General features: G+C 41.6%; 1 protein-coding gene across 1 annotated transcript in view; it reads right to left on the bottom strand.

Moving 5' to 3' along the window:
• Window positions 1-452: 452 nt before the first annotated feature.
• LOC145393018 (uncharacterized) overlaps window positions 453-21762 on the bottom strand; it is a 63429-nt gene continuing 42119 nt past the window's right edge. Inside the window, exons 4-6 of the mRNA XM_080267339.1 lie at window positions 16540-16712; window positions 15943-16066; window positions 453-632 (exon numbers count right to left, since the gene is read on the bottom strand). Of these exons, the coding sequence (XP_080123465.1) occupies window positions 453-632; window positions 15943-16066; window positions 16540-16712 (477 nt within the window). The remainder of the gene's footprint in view (window positions 633-15942; window positions 16067-16539; window positions 16713-21762) is intronic.

Here is a 21762-nt window from a genome sequence, read left to right on the forward strand (position 1 = left end):
AAAATGCTTCTGGATCAAACTAAGCTGAGTAAGATGGTATGAACAAAGAGGAGGAATGTATTATAAAAATGAAGGCTTCACAAAGAATGCCTGAAAGTGAGACAGAGAGAGGAAAAAAAAAAAGGTGGGGGGGGGGGAGGGGGGAGACTTTGCTGGGTTGGAATAAAACCTACATTTACATGGAAAATAAAAGTGGAGAAGTTAACGTCCGACAGCAAACAGCAAAAGAACACCAATCATTCACGAGTTTAAAGCTTAAAGACTTTTACATTCATAATGGCCTATCAGAGAATATTTGGGATGAGATGAAAGTAACTGTTAGATTGTTAGACATGTACAGCATGAAAATACAGATATGAATATGAACTTACAATGCAGTAATAAAATATATGTATCATAATCATCAAGCTAAAAGTTTTCTGCTTTCAGAAACATGTGTAAAATGAAGAATATCACAGTAATAGACAAAGAATCCATCCAAACAAGACAAGTAATACTGATGAAAAAAATTCAGTGTTTGATATTATGTATGCAGTGGGAACCTTCTGAGCTTTTGCCACCTTTCTGAGTTCCAGCAGAGGCAGGAGGAGATTGAGGAGGTCTGGTATCATGAAGAAAATGTCCCGTAATACCTGTAAATAACAAAAAGGTTTTGAAAACTTGTTCTTATATAAATTATTAGACACCAAAATAGCAAGGCATTCAAATCTGATGGTATGCTGACTGCAGACCTCTACTAATATCATCTGTTCCATCTACATACCAAAGCACAGTAGCATTATCTGGAATGCATAATTTACCATCCATCCATCATCCAATCTTATGTTGCACCATGAGGAGCATAGGAGTCCGGGGACAGGCAAATTGGTCCTGACATTTAATTTACTATCTAAGCAATTTTCATCTACCTAATGGTAGCAGTAAAACAACAAACAGCAAGAGGTCTGCTCAAAAAGAAATCGAACATTTTACATAGCACACCAACCAGCTGGCATAACATGATTGCCACAGTAGTGCTGTGTAGCAGCAACTTTGAGCTTTCGTCTAACACTAGCTGCATCATGCTTCGTCACTTAGTCATCAAAGTAAATGAGTTTGAGTAAACGTGTGTTTAGTGCACCTGGTGAATTTTCTTTTATCATCTGAAATCAGTGACATTTTGGGGTGCATTTGAACTGCAGGAACAAAAACAAGTCCACGAGGCCCAAATCCAGAAAGTAGGGTGGCTGGGGGACGACAGATTTCTCGTGTTTCATCAAAAGGTCACACATTAGGAGCAACCTGTGAGTAGGTGCACTGTCATAGTGCAGCATCCTGGTTTTGTTTGCCCATGCCTCAGGGCTCTTCTTTCACACTGCTTCCCTCAAATGCTTTGCGACCTCCAAGTAAAACTCTTTATTGACTGTCTGACCATGTGGAACAAACTCATCCTGAACGGCGTCCTTCCAATAAAAAAAAGACAATCAACACCACCCTCACATTTGAGTGACTCTGACATTCTTCTTTTGGTCACAGTGATTCCAAACCACTGCAGACTGCCTTTCTGTTTCAATATGGTAACCATACACCCATGTTTCATTTTTCAAAGAGTTTTCATCAACATTCGAACAATCAAACAGCTCCTGACTGACTGTGACACAGTTATCTATTTGCCCGTCTGTTAGCAGGAGCCAAACAAATTTTGCGCAAACACTATGCATCTTTTTTTTTTTTTTTTTTTTTTTACCTGTGTAGCATGAACTTTTACAGATGCCTTCTTCTTCAGAAACTTCACGGACAGCCAGGCAACGATTTTCATTGATCACAGCATGCACTTTCTCAACATGATCATTGTCTTGACATGGAAGGCCATTCATATTTTTGGGATCGTCTCCGGTGGATGTTCTTCCCATTTTGAACCGCTGGAAGCACTTGTGACACTGCATATGGCTTAAACAATCCTCCTCATAAGCCTGCTGAAACATCTGAAAAGTACCCATGAAAGTTTTTCCCAATTTGAAACAGAATTTCATCCAAACATGTTGCTCTTCAAGATTCTTCATTGTTCAACTTGCAACATATCGCCAAATGCATTAGACACATGTTCACTGAAGCACATGTACCTCGATGACTAAGTGACGTGGTCTGATGCAGTTGTTGTTACACTAAAGCTGGGACACCACTACACAGTGCTCCCATCGGAATCATGCTACACCGGCTAGTTGGTGCAATACCGGTATGTAAAGAGATCACTCTCTTTTTAAACTGATCTCGTATTTTACTTCTTTAACTTTTTATTAACCTTTCTCTCACCCGGCTAAATTTCATGTTATGACTTACAAATACAGTACTGCACAGCAAAACTTCAACATACAAATATGTAAGCACAAGGCAACATTCCGATGCCAAAACCAATCGGCATCGGAATGTTGCCTTGTGTTTACATATATGCATGTTGAAGTTTTGCTGTGCAGTACTGTATTTGTAGGTCATAACATTAAATAAACCTTCTAACCACTTAAAGTGCTTCATATTGATTACCAATGGCAGATAACAGCAAAAGACCACATATAGGGGACCTAGGGAGCAAAATGGTTTCAGGACTATTCGCTGTCAAGCCAGTTCGCTGTCACAACAATAACAAGACAACATACTGTAGACTTTGATGGATCCCCCTGAAATATAGTTATTAAAGTATTGATTAATTAATATAAGTATATTTATAGAATGACTGGGAATCATCCAGGGTGCGAATTGTCCTGACGGGGAATCGTCCATGTTTTGACAGTGCACCGATTGTGGGTAATCATATAAATCAGGTTAACTGGTTACAAAGCTTTATTTAATGCTTTAACTTTCCGTAAGTGCTTTAACTTACAAGTGCATACCAGAATAGTAAATATATAACTAACAAATACAGTACTGTGGAAAAGCAGTACAGCAAATATTTAACAAACAAATAAAAAAGGTAATATTCCAACGCCTATCAGATAAACTGGTTATAAGAGTATTTCTTGCTTGAACGTTATTTAATTGTACTTTAACTTGCACATAAACTTACCAGAACAGTACTGTAAATATTTAACTTACAAATACAGTACTGTGGAAAAGCAGTACAGCAAATCACACCACGTGATCAAAACAAACCGTGAGTGCTGAGCTGATGTTTGAGGATTTGGCCTTTCAAAGGCCTCTCTTGCGTATATTTATAGTTTTCATAACGGTTCTTTAATCTTACGTTGTCTTATACGTATCCCAGCACTAACCGCGTATAATTGCGAGCCCGTTCGGCGAGAACGTGTTCGGTGAGAGTTTACTGTAGTTAAAACTTATGCGGTTTCGCACAGAACGCGCCACATTTGGAACGAAACCCACGTGTTGGGGGGGGGGGCTTGCTATATATATATATATATATATATATATATATATATATATATATATATATATATATATATATATATATATTCGTCCATAAATGTATATCTTCACATATACATTTCACCTGTGACTGGAATATCACTTCTTGAGTTTAATATGAAAAATTGATAGGTTAGTGGAGACAAAGTCACTGGACTGTCTTTCGCTTGTCTAGCAACAGTCCAGCGAGAAAGTAGCAGAAATGTCTAGTGACCGTCTTGCAACAGTCTCTAGACAATCCAGAGACAAAGTTGCCTTGTCTCCAAAGTGTCTCTGGACTGTCGCCGTCTGTATCTGGATTGTCTCACGACAGTCAAGATACATAGTTGCTCGACTGTCTCTAGACTTTGTATCTCGGTGTGTACAAGGTTTACAATGCCCATTTACCCTTACACATTCTTCATTACCATCATAAAAACTCTTGACAGCACCTAGCAGCCTACCATCTACACCATATGCTTGCAAAACATTCCACAATCCTTCTCTGTCTACTTTGTTGTATGCTTTTTCCAGAGCCATGAATGCCATAAACCTTATGGTCCTTTTCACAAGCCTTCTCCACTATCTGTCTTACTGCAAATATTTGATCCACACATCCTCTGCCACTCCTAAAGTCACCCTATACATCCCTCACTAGGACTTCTGATATCTCTCTTACTTTCTCTATAATAATTCTTCCATATACCTTAAAACCACACCCAACAAACTTATGCCACGATAATTCTTGCACTCACTTCGTTCACCTTTATTTTTGTACAGGGGTGCAACCACAGCCTTTTTCCACTCTATTGGCAAAGTTTCACTCATCCATGCCTTCTTACGTATCTCCAACAAACACTTCATTCTGCTCTCTCCACGTCACTTAATCACCTCGGCACACACATCAACTCCAGCTGCTTTCACATTTTTCAGCCGCTTCTCAGCATTCTTTACTTGTGCGAGTGTCACGTTTCCTGGCACTGCATTCCTTCTCTGCACATCTCCACAATCTATCATGTTTAACGCAGCTCTGTTCTTTCTATTCCCTTTCATCAGGCTTTCAAAAAATTCTTTCCATCTGGTCCTTACTTCATCCCCATGGGTTAATAATCTACCACTTACATCCTTCACACTGTCCCACTTCTTTCCATAGTCACTTCTACATTTCTGCACCTCTTTCCAGAATAACTTCCTATTTTCAGAGTAACTTGCATTCTTTTTTCTTCCTACATCCTCCTCCTCCTTCTTTTTCCTCTTCACTAGTCTCTTTACATGCTACTTGCTCTCAATATATTCAATTATTTTATTTTTATTTATTTATTTATTTTTAATGTGTCCTACTCTGGGCACAGGCTTCACAGCCTGCTACCAAGGCCCTGTAGTCCTCCTACATACCATCCACCTTCTCTAAATGTCACCACTTCAGCGCTAACACCCACTGTCCATACTGAATACATGCTAGGGCTGTCTCATACAGGACTGGCGTATTGGTATTAGTGGGGGTATTTTTACGACATGTCAGCAGGTCTTCTGGTAGATCAGTAAAGTCTGATTTCACGAAATTCAAATCCTTAAACTGTTCCCTGCCCCAGCGGGGATTTGAACCTGGGTCCGGCAGGACTGCAGGCCACCTCTCTACCAATTGAGCCACTGCAATTAAACCCTTGCCCTGTAACCACTCTAGCCACTTTTTCCTCTTCTCCTCCACTCTTCTCTTAACCTCTTCATCCCACCATACCATATGTTTCTTCTTTGTTATTACTCTTGCTACACCACACACCGCTTTAGCAGTCCTAAATAAGCAATCCCTATATGCATTCCACAGGCTGTCCTGATCCATTTCAATTCAATACACTGATTCTAACTCCTCCCCTACTTTGTTCCTATATTCATCTCCCATTTCTTTGATCCTCAGCTTCTCGACTTTCAGTCTTTCTCCCTGACTGCTCCTCTCTCTCATGGTTCACCTCACGCCTCTCAGCTTGATCTTGATTACCACAATCATGTTGTCTGACAGATCTCCACATCGTCCTCTCACGGCCCTCGTTTGTACATCATCTATTAACAAACTATGACTAAATTTGGGAATTATGATTTATACCTCGTATCTTTGCTGTCACTGATCCCCTGAAGTTTATCAAAAATCTTCATCATTGGGTGCAGAATGTAAGACATGGGGAGTATATGGGGAATAATATCCCTGAATGTGTAAGAGTACAACTGCAGACTTTTCCCACTCCGCTGGTACATCTCTATTCATCTAGGGATTTTGGAATACAGTACAGTATTATCAACCCTTTCATAGCATCTTAACTTCTGCCACTGCTACCTTTCAAATATTGCTGCCATCCTTCTCAGTTGACTATTTCACTACCATACAACACTTCACTTCTCCATCCATCCATCCATCATCCAATCCTACATTGCCCCATGGGGAGCATAGGAGCCTGGGGCTAGGCAAATTGGTCCTGACATTTAAGATGAGTGACCAGCCTCATTCAACCCTGAGTGGCATTACGTGAGCAATAACCCCAACCATTCCTTGGATATAACCCTTCACTGGCTCAATCCAATTGAAGCGCCGCAATTATTCACTAAACCACCAGGTGCCATGATTTGGTTATATGGTAGTAGTAGTAGTAGTTGTTCCCTAGGCAGTCTGGCCGAATAGCACCGAGTCCCTAAGGAAGGCCATGGCTGAGACCGGGCTTTCCCACAGAGCTCTCATGGAGTGTATGTTGTGTTGCTCGCGTAGGTGATTGTGTGCAATGCAGTCTTCCATGATGTGCTTAATAGTATGGGGTGCTATATTGCATTCTGGACATGCATCAGTGTGGAGTCATCCAGCCTCTTCTGGTAACTTAACAGGGCTGGATTATGCCTACATCTCAGCCTGGCCAGGTGGACTCTGTCCTCACGAGGGAGATAGGATTCGGAGGGATGGATATCAGGAGGACGTGCATGCAGCTGTGTGTTGTCTTTAAGTGACTGAATGGAGCAGTAAGTGATTTGAGTATGGATATGCTTCTGGAAGCTGGTTTGAGGCAGGCAAGGGGGGAGAGATGACAGTATTTGTGTATGATATCGTGTGCTGGGTGTTGTTTTGATGTTCCTTGATGTATGTGTGTGTGTTGCCATGTAGTGTAATGGATGTTGTGGGCTTGTGGAGGATGCATTGAGAATTTGGGTGCCTCGCATGTCTAGGTGATCCTTGACTTTGAGGACTTTGGTTTCTTGATGTAGGTGCTCTGTGGGTGTAGTAGCTGTGCAGCCTGTGATTATTTTTAGGGCACTGTTCTGTATGATCTGTAGAGTGTTGTTGTGTGTTTAAGTGAGGCTAGGAGCCCAAGCAGGGCTTGCTTAATTATTCATCACTGAATGTATATATTGTCTGTATACCGTGGTGGTGGTTTCTTTGTTGTGTCCAAATGTTGTGTGGGCAAGTGACCTCAGGCCATTAAGTCTTGGTGTTATTTTATTTTTAATGTTTGTGATGTGTTGTTTAAATGACAATGATGTACTGTATGTTACACCAAGGAGTGTGTGTGTGTGTGTGTGGTGTGTGTGTGTGTGTGTGTGTGTGTGTGTGTGTGTGTGTGTGTGTGTGTGTGTGTGTGTGTGTAATTCACCGGGTCAGTCAGGATCACTTGATGGTCGTGATCGTCAGCTTTTACCCTCCCGGAAGGGAGCTGAAAGCTCATATAGTCCGATCTAAGGGCAAGGCTGTGACCTTCACACACGCACACACCCGTCCCCTTGCTCAAGGGGGACAGTAACCACCCACTTCGTCAGTGAAACTTTTCGCAACCTGAGCGAGGTGCGAACTCCCGTCCACCAGTTGGCAAGCGGTAACGTTACCACTGCACCAGTGTGTGTGTGTGTGTGTGTGTGTGTGTGTGTGTGTGTGTGTGTGTGTGTGTGTGTGTGTGTGTGTGTGTGTGTGTGTGTGTGTGTGTGTGTGGTAGGGAAGGGTTGTTTATGGTAAGGTGTGGAATGTGACTGTGGTCTGCTGTCCAGTTTATGAGAAGGGTCACTGTAGATTTGGCTGGGGCTATTTGAGACTGTTTGTGGTGAACCACATGTGTGGTGTGTTGAGATAAGATTGGAAGATGTGTGCGGCTGCGTTTGCATTTTGGTGTGTACATGCGAGTGTTATGTATCTGTGGTGTGTGGGGTGTGGGTATGTCATGCATGTATAGGTTAAAGAGTGTAGACACCATTTGTGAAGTTTCTGGTGTTCGAAGACTGACCGGCAAATGTTACACATGCACATCTGCCTGCTAAGTAGTTTGCCAGCCATCTTTTTGTGTTATTGTGCATGTCTGTGTTGAATATTTTGTTTGTGAGGTTGTGGCAGGGGATGGCATCAAAAGCTTTGCTAATGTCTAATGTGACTAGGAGTCTTCTGTGTAGTGGCCTAGCTGAATTCATGCCATCAAAAACTCTCTGGGTAAGGTCTGTAAGAAAGGTGTTTGTGGAGTGCAGTGGCCTAAAGCCATGTTGTGGTGGGGCTAGGGGTGTGTGAGGTGTAACTTGTTGTAGTACCAGTCGTTCAGTGACTTTAAAGGGGTTGCAGAGGAGTGTGATGAGGTGGTGTGGGGAAGGTAACGTGGGGTCTTTGCTGGGTTTAGGGATAGTGATGATAATGCCATTCTTCCAGATGTTGGGCATTGTGTTGTGTGAGTAGCTGTAGTTTGATATGCTGGTGAGTACGTGTATGCCTTGTGGTCCAAGGTGTTCAAGGTGAATGTTGCTTATGTTGTCTGGTCCACAGGCAGATGAGTGCTTAAGGTTGCTGATGATGTGCTTTGTCTGGTTGTAAGTCAAAAGTGCATAGTCTGGGTCTGTGGAGAACTGTCTCTTACATCGGATGATGCGTTGGTTGTTGCGATGGCAGTTTAGATGGCTGACATGTGAAAAGTGATTGATGAGAGAGCTTGCTTGTTGTTTGTCTGAAGGTATGGTGTCTATTGTTGTGATGGAAGCATGTGATTGTGTAGTGTTGCTGTTGGAAAGTGTGATGCTGTTTAGTGTTTTGTAGAGTTTGCTGATGTTTGTTCTGTGGTGAAGTGTCTGGAGATAATTTTTCCAGTTCAGTGTTTGCTGTTCTGATATTTTACTGTTTATTTGAGTGCTGAGTTCTTGTATTTGTTGTCCGGTGTCTTGTGTATGGGGTGTTGGGGAGTGTCGTAGTGTGTCCCGTTGTCTGATGAGACCTTTAATTTCTGGTGTGAAGTTGGGGTTGTGTTTCTTTCTCTTGCCTCTAGGGATGTCTTTTGTCTGCATTTTGTATAATTGTACTGAGAGTGTGCACAGCGGTGTTGATGTTTGTGATGGGTGTGCTGTTTAATGTTTCAAAATGTTGTTTTGTTTCAGTTGTGAAGGCCTCCCAGTTGGCTCTCTTATAATCAGTGTATGTGTGGCTGTGGCCAGCTGGGGTGATTCTGGTTTTGGTAGTGATGATGGTTGGGAGGTGATCAGATTCAAGGGTTTTGACCACTCTCCAGGATGTTGTGAGGGCGAGGTTTAGGGAACAGAAGGTGATGTCTGGGGATGATGGGAGGAATAGGGCTTGGTATGGGATATGGGTATCTTGATGGAGATTATTCAGTATGAAAAGATGATCTGTCTGGGATTGCAGTATCAGCCCTCCGCCTGTGTCAGGGTTGCTGACATGCCAGGCCAATGCCTTGGCACTGAAATCACCACCCAGGATGATGTTCGGTATGTTAGTGATGTGGTGTATTTGTGGAGAGTAACTGTGTGGTGCTGTGGGGGACGATTTGGGGGGAATGTATGTGCTGGCGATTGTTATATGTGATTTGTTGCCAGTGCATATTTTAATTGATTGTATTTCTTTTGTGGTGTCATGTGGGATGAGAAGTGACTTTGTGTGTGCACTGGTAGGTGTTTTTTGTGTTCTGTTTAGTTTTGTTTCTTGTAAGATGGCAATGTGTATGTTATGTTGTTTGATGAATTGTGTGAGTTCTTGTTTTTTGGTGTTTATGCCATTTATGTTTAACTGAAGGATGTTTATGTTGTGTGTGTGATGTGTGTTGGCGGCTGCAGCACAAGGGAGAGGTGGTGGTGTGGGTGGAGGGGAAGGGGTAGGAGAAGGTTGTGGTGGAGGTAAGGGTTGGGGTGGATTAGGATGGGGTGGAATGGGAGGAGCTGGGGGATCGGATGGTGTAGGAAGGATCAGTGGGTTTGGCTGAGGAGGTGTGGAGGAAGTAGGAGTAGGGTTGGTAGGGGGGTTAGTGTGTGGGGGGAAGGAGCACAGGGAGCAGGTCCAGGTGTATGCATAATGTTTTCTGGATGCAAGTGTTGTGCAGGTGTAATGGGTCCAGTTCTTGCTGGAACTGCATTGAACTGAACCCTTTGTCTGTCAGCTCGACTTGATAGGTTTTGAGCATGTTGGACTCATGTATTTTTTTTTTTTTTTTTTTTACGTGTCCGACTCTGGGCAAAGGCTCAGGGCCTATTTCTTGGGGGCAGTCACCTATCCCAAGGCCCAGTAGTCCTCCTACACCTCCACATGTCACCACTTCGGTGCTAACACCCACTGTCCATATTGAATACATGCTAGGGCTGTCTCATACAGGACTGATGTACTGGTATTAGCGGGGGTACTTTTACGACATGTCGGCGGGTCATCTGGTAGATCAGGAAAGTCTGCTTTTTAGGAAATTCAAACCCTTAAACTGTTCCCTGCCCCAGCCGGGATTCGATCCTGGGTCCATTAGGACTGCAGGCCGCCTCTCTACCGATTCAGCCATTGCCCTCAATGTCCCGGGCTAGAAGTTATGTGGTCACCACCCAGCGTAGTAAATGGTTTCCCGGTGTACAGGAAACCACCAGGCTTGTCACTCAGTATAGAACCACCCACAGGCAGAAGCAGGAAAGAATGAAGGAAAGAAAGACAAAAGAGGGAGCGTAAAGACACCTGTAGGCAGAAGGACATGGAAAGAATGAAGTAAAGAAAGAAAGAAGAGGAAGGAAGGAAAGGAGGGAGGAGAGGAACGGGCAGGCACCCAAGAGCAGCACTACATTGAGTGAGTGGATGGTGAGCACCCCCACCTACCACAAACTTCACTTCTTACACAAGTAGTACACAGCTTGTCCCTTAAATGGTTTTCAAAGGCAGCATCGGCTCCCTAAACTTTTTCAAATCATGATTCATGATGTCAGAGCTGCTTATTCTGGATACAATTTTTCCTCAACATAAATGCAACATTAACACAAAGGCATCTCAAAAACTCATTGTCTTGACAACACCCACAGCCACTACCTTTGGACGGCAGAGGAAATAACTGTAAAGAGTCAACAAACAATCATTTGAAAAACAATAAATTATGCAGGCCCAAACTGGACTCTCATCTTAGCAGCCACAGATGGGAAAAAGCTTAAGAAACAAAAATAAGCCTTAAGAGCAACAAGAGGATGTAAACTGACCACAAAAATAGATCAATTGCACCACGCAACAAAAGAGACATATGGTAAAATTCATCGCTTCAGTATTTACAGCATCCATCCCATCCTTGTAAATTTGTTGTACCACCCTCCACATCACAGAGAAACTAAAAAATAAAAACATCCTAAAACTACATATAATACCACATCATCATCCCTCCTCATCCACTGTACACTGCACACCACAAACATATCCACAAACACATAACTATCAAAAACCTCCAGTCGTATAGCAGCCTTCATGAATGCCAACCATACATTCATCACACAAAAACTGTCTTCCAAGAGACAAGAATGCACCACGCCATATTTCAATGTGGTTTCAACTCTTTCCAACTTCAGTATCAACACAACTATAAAAACAATTAACTATACCTTCATTCTGATGCAATCCCTCACACCACAGCACATCTGCAACTCACTCTCACAACACTAACAATTCTTCAATGTAACCTCAACATAAGATCTCTCGGAGTGAAAAGCTGAAGTGGCCAGTTTCTTGCAGTCCACTGGATTCATATCCAGATTAACATGAGAACACAACAAAAACAACAACAACATGGCAGCTTTTGTGATATCACCAGTACTAATCATGTCTCTGAGATAAATTCATCAAACTTATGGCAAAGATCTCCATATTCTACCCTCTCCCTCCAAAATGGGAACATATGGTTGTCAGGATGAATGGTACTAAGCCATGAACATATGGTAAACTATCCATTACGGCACAATACTTGTGAATTCCTGTTTGTTACAATATTTACAGAAAAGTGAATTCTTAACAAATAATTTTTTCCCTACACATAGCACAAAGGCAGCTCTGGCTTACAGCAACAGGTCCCTCACCCACATCTATGACCTACATGCACTCTTGGGCTCACTGCTTCCATTCTATCCTTCCATACTACATAATTACTTACCACCTCCCCAGCACTGTTATAAGCATTATATCATCATGACAGAGAGAGTTCAAGGGTAAACCAGATCATTCCTCTCTGATGTACAAGTATCTGTACTTTAACCTTAAAATACTGACTCTGTACACTATTCACCCTACCTGTGATTCTCGAGGCTGCACACACTGCCGTGACCTCCATCACCTTTTTTTCAATAGCAACAAAAGCCTTCTCCATAGTCATGAAAATAAAGCTAAGGTGCTCCTTTTTAACTAGACACTGTACTTTTCCTGCAGCTGCCACATCTGTTATCAGATCTATCCATACATTCTCAAAAACTTTCAGCATCTCTACAACTATACTTCAACTGTCAGGACTACATAATATTATATTTACAAATCATAATAGATAGATAGATAAATAGATAGATAGAAGCAGGGAGTCAGATGATGAGAGGTGTTGTGTCTGCGAGAATCAAGCAGTGCTAAACATGCTTACACACTCTGACGCGAGGAATGCTTGAGACAGCGTCTAGTGGCCATATACACACATACACACATGCTCACACACAGGCTACGGGAACTTTCCATCCACGAGGAACACACGTGACACACCCCTGCTACACCAGAATTTAGGAAAGAGAGCTCAGACGGAGGTTAGCCTTAGAACAGAGAGGTCGAGACGGAGATTAGCCATCGAACAGGCTGGTCGCAGGGGAGAGGGGCTTAGCAGCATGAGGGAGAGAGAGAGCGAGACAGGGGTGTAGCTGCCCGGGACTTTATGTTCCGCTCTGTGTGAAAGACTTGGTAATATTCCCAAGACAAATGTCATACATGACATTTGGTAGCAGCGAACGTATACGAACCTCGTCTACGAATCAACATTAAATTCCTACAAAATATCAAGATTGAAAACAAGAATATCTCTCTCAACCAACAACATAACCAGCTCCTGACGCTTCTCTCCATCCAGCCCCCTCCGTCTCCCAGATCATCATGCTGATGCAGAGGTCAAGAGATCACACGACGCCTTGCAAGTAGCTTAACGACAAACCAGCAAATCTGCGGACATCGTCTCCGAATTAAAAGCAAATTTCTACAAAAGCAACCGAGACTCTACAAGATTAGCTTCAGTTCTACATTGAATCCTACAACGAGTAAATCACAAGAAAAAAGGACCAAGAATACATCAAGAAAGAAAGAAAACAAACAAACAAACAAACAACGAAGAGTGAGAGACGACTCACAACTCATAACCACCAGACCTCACCCTCCTCTCTCTGCTACATCCACCCAACCCCCACCACTTACGCAGGTGTGAAGAGGTCAATACAAACAGCAAAACACCAAGTCCATATTTACAACTCATTTTACTCGCTCGTCTTCACTCAAGTTACTCATCGCTACTCATTCACTCACCACAGCTACCAGTGTGGGAAGCCGACGTCACCATGTGCTGAGACGACAACACGCCAATCAACCCGCGAAGGACAACGCTATCACCACGTGCAACACCACTCACACCATTTCCCACCACGGTAAAAATTAGTGAGTTACATAGTTACTTCATTCATACAATACACAGTGATAGACAATAAGCTTCTGCACAAACATATAAAACGTACTGTATAGTTACAACTTAAATTCATATACCTACTTCAATTATCTTCATAATTCAATCATTAAATACTTGCACCAACAATAAATATTCTACACAGTATATATTCATTCATTTATTATAACATTTATTTACTACCAACGAGTGTTACCATTTATACCTACATAAAATACGTGTTTCATATATACAACTATACATTATTACATCTACAAAGTAATAAAGAAAATATACCATCACAGTTACTCAGTGAGCAATTAAAAGAACTGTATTAAACATTTATTAATTAAAGCTACCTAGTGGAAACAGATAAATTAACTTACAAAAAAAAAAAAAAAAAAAAAAAAATGGCCAACACAAAAGACGTTAGCAAGAGTGAACACCTTCAACACAATCGTGAAGACAATGATTTCCACACAGTGCTGACACACATATTACTCACGATAGGTACAGGTGAACAACAATTCAGTGTGTATAGTTAATAGTGTATATAGTGTATATATTTTTTATATAAAATAACAAAATATGGGACTATATAATAATCATTTTCAGTAGTATCTGTGCAATATAAACTAAACTTTAAAAAAGTATCCCAAGGAAATTAGCCAGTAATTATGTAACCATGAACAACATGGAAAAAGCATACACAAGCAAAGAAAAACAAACTATAGAAAATCAATACATACATAAAAAGAAAGCAAGAAAGAAAAGTAAAACAGAAAAAAGAGAAATAGAGTAAGATCACATAACAAACAAATGAAAATAAGTGTAAGTGTTACTACATATGCCAAAATACCACATAAACTACAAACAAAAAAGCAAATTGTTGTCTCCACATACAAGTGGCACGACACATCATCACTATCATCGATCGCAGCATATGTTAGGACTGCAATTATTACAATTATGTAATTCCATATTACAATTATGTAACTACAAACAATATGTACCATTTATGTAACAGTTACATTAACAAGATGTAACTTTTATGTAACTTTAAGTACAATTATGTAACTACAAACAATATGTACCATTTATGTAACAGTTACATTAACAAGATGTAACTTTTATGTAACTTTAAGTACAATTATGTAACTACAAACAATATGTACCATTATGTAACAGTTGCATTAACAAGATGTAACTTTTATGTAACTTTAACTACAATTATAAGGCCAAGACACTTTTGTAACAGTTGCATTAACAAAATGTAACTACAATTATAAGGCCAACACAATTATGCATTAACACAATATTTTGTAACAATTCATAAAATATTACAATTATGTATTACCACAATGTTAGTACAATATTATAAGTCATACAACTATAGCACAATTCTGTATTACCAGTATCATCATACAAGTTAGGTGAAATATTAGACATTACTAAGTGATAACTCTATGTAATGTATAACCTAGCAGTATTACCATTGCACAATTATATGCGTACGTCTGTTGTACATGCACGTCATACAAAGTGTTATACAACAACCATTGCATTTATTCAAATATGTATACAACTTATTTAAAATGTAATATTACTGAATAATCACTATTTACTATGAATATTATATGTATACAATATTCATACAATTATGTTACTTTACAATATTTTGTATTTCACTTAATTAGCTTATAAGTTCATTATAATGTGTATATAATATGTATTAATATTTTATGACTATTAAATGTCGATGGTACGCCATTTTCGCGCGACCGAGCAGATGTCAGGACTACATAATATTATATTTACAAATCATAATAGATAGATAGATAAATAGATAGATAGAAGCAGGGAGTCAGATGATGAGAGGTGTTGTGTCTGCGAGAATCGAGCAGTGCTAAACATGCTTACACACTCTGACGCGAGGAATGCTTGAGACAGCGTCTAGTGGCCATATACACACATACACACATGCTCACACACAGGCTACGGGAACTTTCCATCCACGAGGAACACACGTGACACACCCCTGCTACACCAGAATTTAGGAAAGAGAGCTCAGATGGAGGTTAGCCTTAGAACAGAGAGGTCGAGACGGAGATTAGCCACCGAACAGGCAAGAGAGCAGTAGACAGGCCTCAGAGGAGACAGGTGACGGGAGAAAGGTTTGGCAATTTGAGAGAGAGACAGATAGCGAGACAGGGAGGTAGCTACCCGGGACTTATACTCGTCCGTGTGAGAGACTTGTTAATATTTCCAAGACAAATAAAAATAGTCCCATACTATTCTTTACCTCTCCTGTCACTACATGACACAACGACCTACAGCTTTTCCACTCTGCATTTTGGCTTATGCTTTCTTTGCCCATCCATGCTATCTCTTGGGAGAAGGCAGCCTACCCTTGCCTCAACTATCTCTTCATTGTCCTCATTGCAGGGAAGCTCTTCATTCAACAGTCAGTTATGGTAGCCTCCCCAGGCATTCTTGAATTCTCCTTTACTGACTGCCACAATGCTCAAGTCATATGTACACATTGCCAGTCACTACAGTGCCAAGACACAGACATTCTGTTTATACCTGAATCTCTCAACAGGGAAGAAAAATGTCAGTCATAATGTCCTGATGAAATAAGTATTCTCACCTGATGAAGCATGCCATTCCCTTGTATTACATTGCTGACAAACTGGTCGAAACCTGATGTCATTATGTGAAGAACTGCAATGTTAATAATGACCAGGGCCCTCTTTGGTGTTACACTGACATTTCTGTAATTAGAGATGCTTTAACTTTCTTCATATCACTTTCTTACTAGTAGAGCATTTTTTATTATCTGATGTTTCAAATAAATATCTTACAGTGTACAGTACTATATGTGTAAATATTTAAACATTACACATTCAATTATTTTTTAAGTGATCCAATGCGGACAGACACACAAGTATCTTCACAAAGGGTGACGAATACAGTACACAGTGGAAAAATCGAACCATCTGAAAGATATACTGATCTTCCCAAAGTTTGATGAATACAGTACACAGTGGAAAAATCAAACCATCTGAAAGATATACTGATCTTCCCCAAGTCTGGCGAATACAGTACACAGTGGAAAAATCAATCCATCTGAAAGACATAGTGATAGTGATAGGATTTCCATTGTACTTCGCCAGTCAGAAATTTTCTACAGATACAACTGAGAAGATAGTTGTTTCTTTGACTACATATACAGGTTTAAACCTACTTGTCCAGTAAGTGCACCACTGCAATGGTTGAAGCCAACTCGGTGCTAGAAAAAAAAAGCTGATGGTTCCATTGTTTGTAGAAATCATCATTCCAATAATTGAAGTAAGACCACCATGAATAGTAGTGAGGGTAGATACCTGCAACAAACAGCACCACCATAGATCTTCGCACCTGGAAAAAAAAAAGAAAAAAAAGTACAGAATAGAAAGCATTTAACAAATGATAATTCTCATCATCATCATCATCATCATCCGGACCTCCTTTCCCACCCTAGGGCAGGGTGAGGAGTAGCAATGGCCAGACAGCCCAAAATTGCCCAGTCCAATGGGTCAAGCTTCCATTCACTCATCATTCAAGCCCCTGGAATCCTGGCTCTATCGGATACACCAAAAACATTCACCATGCTCTGTAGCTTCACATAATCGTATCCGACAGAGTCAATCCAGATGCTGCCACACAAAAGGGGTGCCAAAAATCCCTGATCATGTACTTCCTCTCACAAAATTCATCCAGCCAGCTCGATCTCCTGTCAGTTCCCTAGCCTCACCGACTTCCAAACCTCTCTTCCTCACACATTCATCCACCATATCTCTCCACCTTCTCCTTGGCCTACCTTGCCTCCTCCCTCCTTCGAATTCGCTCAGGTATACCTTCTTCACCACTCTATTATTATCCATTCTCTCCACATATACCATCTCAGTACACTCTCTTCAATTCTGGTGTCCACTGACATCCTCACTCCGCATCTTTCACGAATCACATTATTTCGTATCCTATACACCCTCTGTACTCCATGTACATTCCTCAGCAGTCCCATCTCCACTGCTCTTACTCCTGACTTTTCATTTGCATGCCACACCATAGTCTCACATCCATATGTTAAAGTTGGCACTAACACTCCTCCATGTAAGCCTCGTGCAGCTGCAACACTCAAGCCTCTGCTTCTTATCAAGGCCTTCATTGCACCAGCTACTTTTCTTCCTTGTGTAACTCTACTTTCAACTTCTTTTGCACATTTTCCTATCTATTCTATCACTGTACCCAGGTATTTGAACTCTCTCATCAATTCCAGTCTCTCTCCATTCACTGTTACATTGCACTGGGGGTCACCTTCTCTCACAATAACCATCACTTTACTCTTTTCTACATTTACTCTCAAGGAACGACGCTTACAGACATCAGCAAAACTCTGCACTAGCCTACCAAGTTCTTGTCCGGTACTTGCAAGCAGTACTGCATCATCAGCATACAACAAATTTGAGATATTCCATCCATCACCATTCATTACCAAAGCCATCCCTCTCTCCATTACTCGTGTTTTCACTTCTCTCATCACCCCATCCACATATATATATTGAACAACCATGGGGACATCACACAACCTTGTTGCATGCCCACACTGACTGTGAACCATTCACTTAGATGCCCATTAACCCTGACACATGCTTCACTACCATCATAAAAACTCCTGGTGGCACCTAGCAGCTTACCCTCTACACCGTACATGCGCAAAACTTTCCACAATCCTTCTCTGTCCACTTTGTCATATGCTTTTTCCAGATCCATGAATGCCATAAACACCTTATGGTCCTTCTCACAAGCCTTCTCTACTATCTGTCTCACTGCAAATTTTTGGTCCACACATCCCCTGCCACTCCTAAAGCCACCCTGTTCATCACTCATTAGGACTTCTGATATCTCTCTTACTTTCTCTATAATAATTCTTCCATATACCTTCCCTACCACCCTCAGTAAGCTTATGCCACGATAATTCTTGCACTCACTTCGTTAACCTGTATTTTTGTACAGGGGTACAATCACAGCCTTTTTCCACTCTGCAGGCACAGTTTCACTCATCCATGCCTTCTTACATATTTCCAACAAGCACTTCAATCCATTCTCTCGACTACATTTAAGCATCTCTGCATATGCCTCATTAACCCCTGCTGCTTTCCCATTTTTCAGCCGCTTCACAGCACTTTTCACCTGTGCGAGTGTCACGTCTCCTGGCACTGCATTCCTTCTCTGCACACCCCCAAAATGTATCATGTTTACAGCTGCTCTGCTCTCTCTATCCCCATTCATCAGGCTTTCAAAATATTCTTTCCATTTGGTCCTTACTTCATCTCCATGCTTAATAATCTACCACATGCATCCTTCACACCATCCCATTTCTTTCCCATTTCTTTCAGTTTGTCTAACTCAAACTGGTTCTCTGCAACCATCACTAGCATCTCACTCACTATTTACAACTGTATGGTGCTTCCAAGTACAGTACACAGTAAAGCTTGTTCATTACATGGGATTCCATAACAGTTCGTAATATATGAAACATTCAGCTGTTGGCCAGGTTCTAAATGTTTTCATAATGCACGAAGAATGAACATAACATGCAAAACAAGTCAAAACATACCTAAATATAGCATTTTAGAGCAACTGTACATGCCACTTCTTCCCACAGAGTGTAGCACGTGACTGCTTAGAGATAAATTGCACACCTCTCATGCCAAGCCCATCTACTGTCTGAGTTTCTTTTTAAACAGTGTGTTGATAAATATGCTTATCAATGTATTGTTAGGCTTACTGTAATTATTAATATTTGGTACACGTACTTTTAATGTTAATTTGGGGAAAGTCTGGGCAGCTTCAGGGGGTTATTGAGGGTGGCAGTAGGGAGGGTGCCAACCAAATTCCTTAAGCTCTTATCTTCTATAACATTCTTTTTATAATGCACAGAGTTCTGCTGACCAAAGTGCTTTATTATAGGTAAGCTGACTGAACTATAATGATACATGACATACTGTAATCAGATATTTTATACAGTAGGTTAAGTACAGTGTGAGGCCATTACATCGTGAGGAACATTACATTCGGAGCCAAGTTACTGAACTACTCTCAGAGTGATGAGAAGGGTGCGTGGTGAACTGAATGAACAGAAGGCAATGATTGATTATATGTGTGTGGATGAAAGGATGTGAGGGTGTGTAATGGATGCAAAAGTATATAAAGGATGGGGGAGTGGACTTTCTGACCACCATTTGGTGGTAGTCAGAATCAAAGTCCAAATGAAATGAAGAAATAGAAGAAGGGAGGGACAGGAGGAAGTAGTGCATACAAGGAGGGTGGAAAGGTTACAAGAGCATGGAAAAAAGGCAAAATATAAAAGGGAAGTGGAGGAGCGACTAGGCAGACATGGATTGCAGCAGATGGGGGACGTGGAAGGTGTGTGCAAGATATTCACAGAAGAAATCTGTGCAGCATGTGATGTGAGGTGGTGTGTGGGGTGAAGAGAAGATGAAAGGGGGTGCAGGGAACAGCATGCTGGAATGAAGAGTGAGAAAGGCTGTGGCACAAAAAAGAAAGCATATAGCAAGTGGATGAGAAACAGGGGCGTGAAAGAAGTTTAGGGACGGAAGAGAGTTATGTGTAAAGAGAAGGAGAGAGGTGAAAAGATTAGTAAGAGAGAGTAAGAAGACAGTGTATGAGTAATTTGGAAGGAACTTGAGTGTAAAGTGGATGGAATGTAAGAAAATGTTCTGGAAAGAGGTAAGGAGAGTTAGACATAGTGCCAAAGAAGTTAGTTGGGGAGTGAATGATAAAAATGGTAGATTTCTTGTGGAGAAGGGAGAAAAAGTGAGCATGTGGAGGGAACACTATAAGGAGTTGTTGAATATAGAGAATGAACATAATGGAAGTATAAGTGGCTGGGGAATGGCTGGGAGGAGGAGGGATGTGAAAAGAGGGGAAGAAATCAGTAGGATGGAAGTTGTGGAAGGAATGAAGAAAGTTAAAATGCAGAAAGCCCCAGGAATTGATGGAGTGTGTGGTGAAATGCTGAAGCATGAGGGAGAGATTTGCTGATTTGGAAAAGACCTTTGACAGAGTCCCTAGAGAGGTGGTGAAGTGAACAATGAGAAAGCTTGGCTTGGAGGAGTGGCTGGTTAGGGTGGTTATGGCTATGTATGTGGGTGCTCGCACCCTGGTAAGAGTGAATGGAGATTTGAGTGATGAGTCTTCCGTGAATGTTGGTGTGCATCAGGGGTCAGTTTTGAATCCCATGTTGTTTATCATGGTACCTGAAGCTCTATCACGTGACTTTAGAAACGGACTTCCGTGGGCAATGTTGTATGCTGATGATTTGGTGTTGATTGCAGAGAACGAAAAGGAGGAAGAGGAAAGGTTTAGGAGGTGGAGAGACGGTATGGGGCACAAGGGCTTAAGGATAAATGCAGATAAAACAAAAGTGATGATATCTAGGGTTGGTGGCGGTACTGTCAAAGACGAGGGAGAGTGGCCATGTGCAGTTTGCCACAGGGGCGTGGGAAGTAAGTCTATCTTGTGCAGTGTTTGTGATAAATGGGTGCATAAGAGATGTAGTGGTATCAGAGGTGGACTGCGAGATAATGCTGATTTTATGTGTACAGCATGTCGGGGATAGCAGGTGGAGATTGTCAGGCGTGAAAGGATTGAACTTGCTGGTGAATCTCTTAAGTATGTGGAAGAGTTTTGTTATTTGGGAGAAATGTTGTGTGCTGGAGGTAGGGCTGGAGCTAGCTCTATGGCTAGGGTGAGAAGTGGTTAGAAGAAGTTCAGGGAGCTCTTGCCTCTTCTGACTTTGAGAGGGCTCTCCCTACATGCTAAGGGGTCTTTGTATGCAGCATGTGTTAGGAGTGTAATGCTGTATGGTAGCGAGACCTGAGCAGTAAAGAAGGAGGATATTCGCCAGCTCAGATGTACAGAAATGACAATGATTAGGTGGATGTGTAGTGCGTCCCCGCGTGCAAGGTCCGGGGGGGCTGGGTTTACGATGGAAGAGTTGAGAGGTCGGATGGGACTGGAGTGTATTGATGTTGTGATGAGGAGAGATAGATTGACATGGTTTGGACATGTGGAGAGGATGGGGGATGATAATTGGGTGAGGAAGGTGAGAAGTGTTAATATTGGGGGCGGGGTTATGAGGGACAGACCGAGAAAGACATGGGACGGGTCATTAAGTGTGACCTCAGCGTTAAGGGACTGAACAGGGGGGCTGCAATGGATTGTGCAGTGTGGAAAGCCACCATTACGTGACCAAGGCTGACACATGCAAGCATGTTGGAGCCTTTAAAAATGAAACGAAATGAAACGGGGGGGTTCGGACCATTTTGGGAATACTGGATCCCAAGACGATTATGTCCGGGTAGTGGGGATGTTCGGATATTGGGCATCCGGATATTAGAGT

Source organism: Coenobita brevimanus, chromosome 23 (assembly GCF_032717465.1).
Source record: "Coenobita brevimanus isolate Jiangsu-jjx chromosome 23, ASM3271746v2, whole genome shotgun sequence".
NCBI lineage: Eukaryota > Metazoa > Arthropoda > Malacostraca > Decapoda > Coenobitidae > Coenobita > Coenobita brevimanus.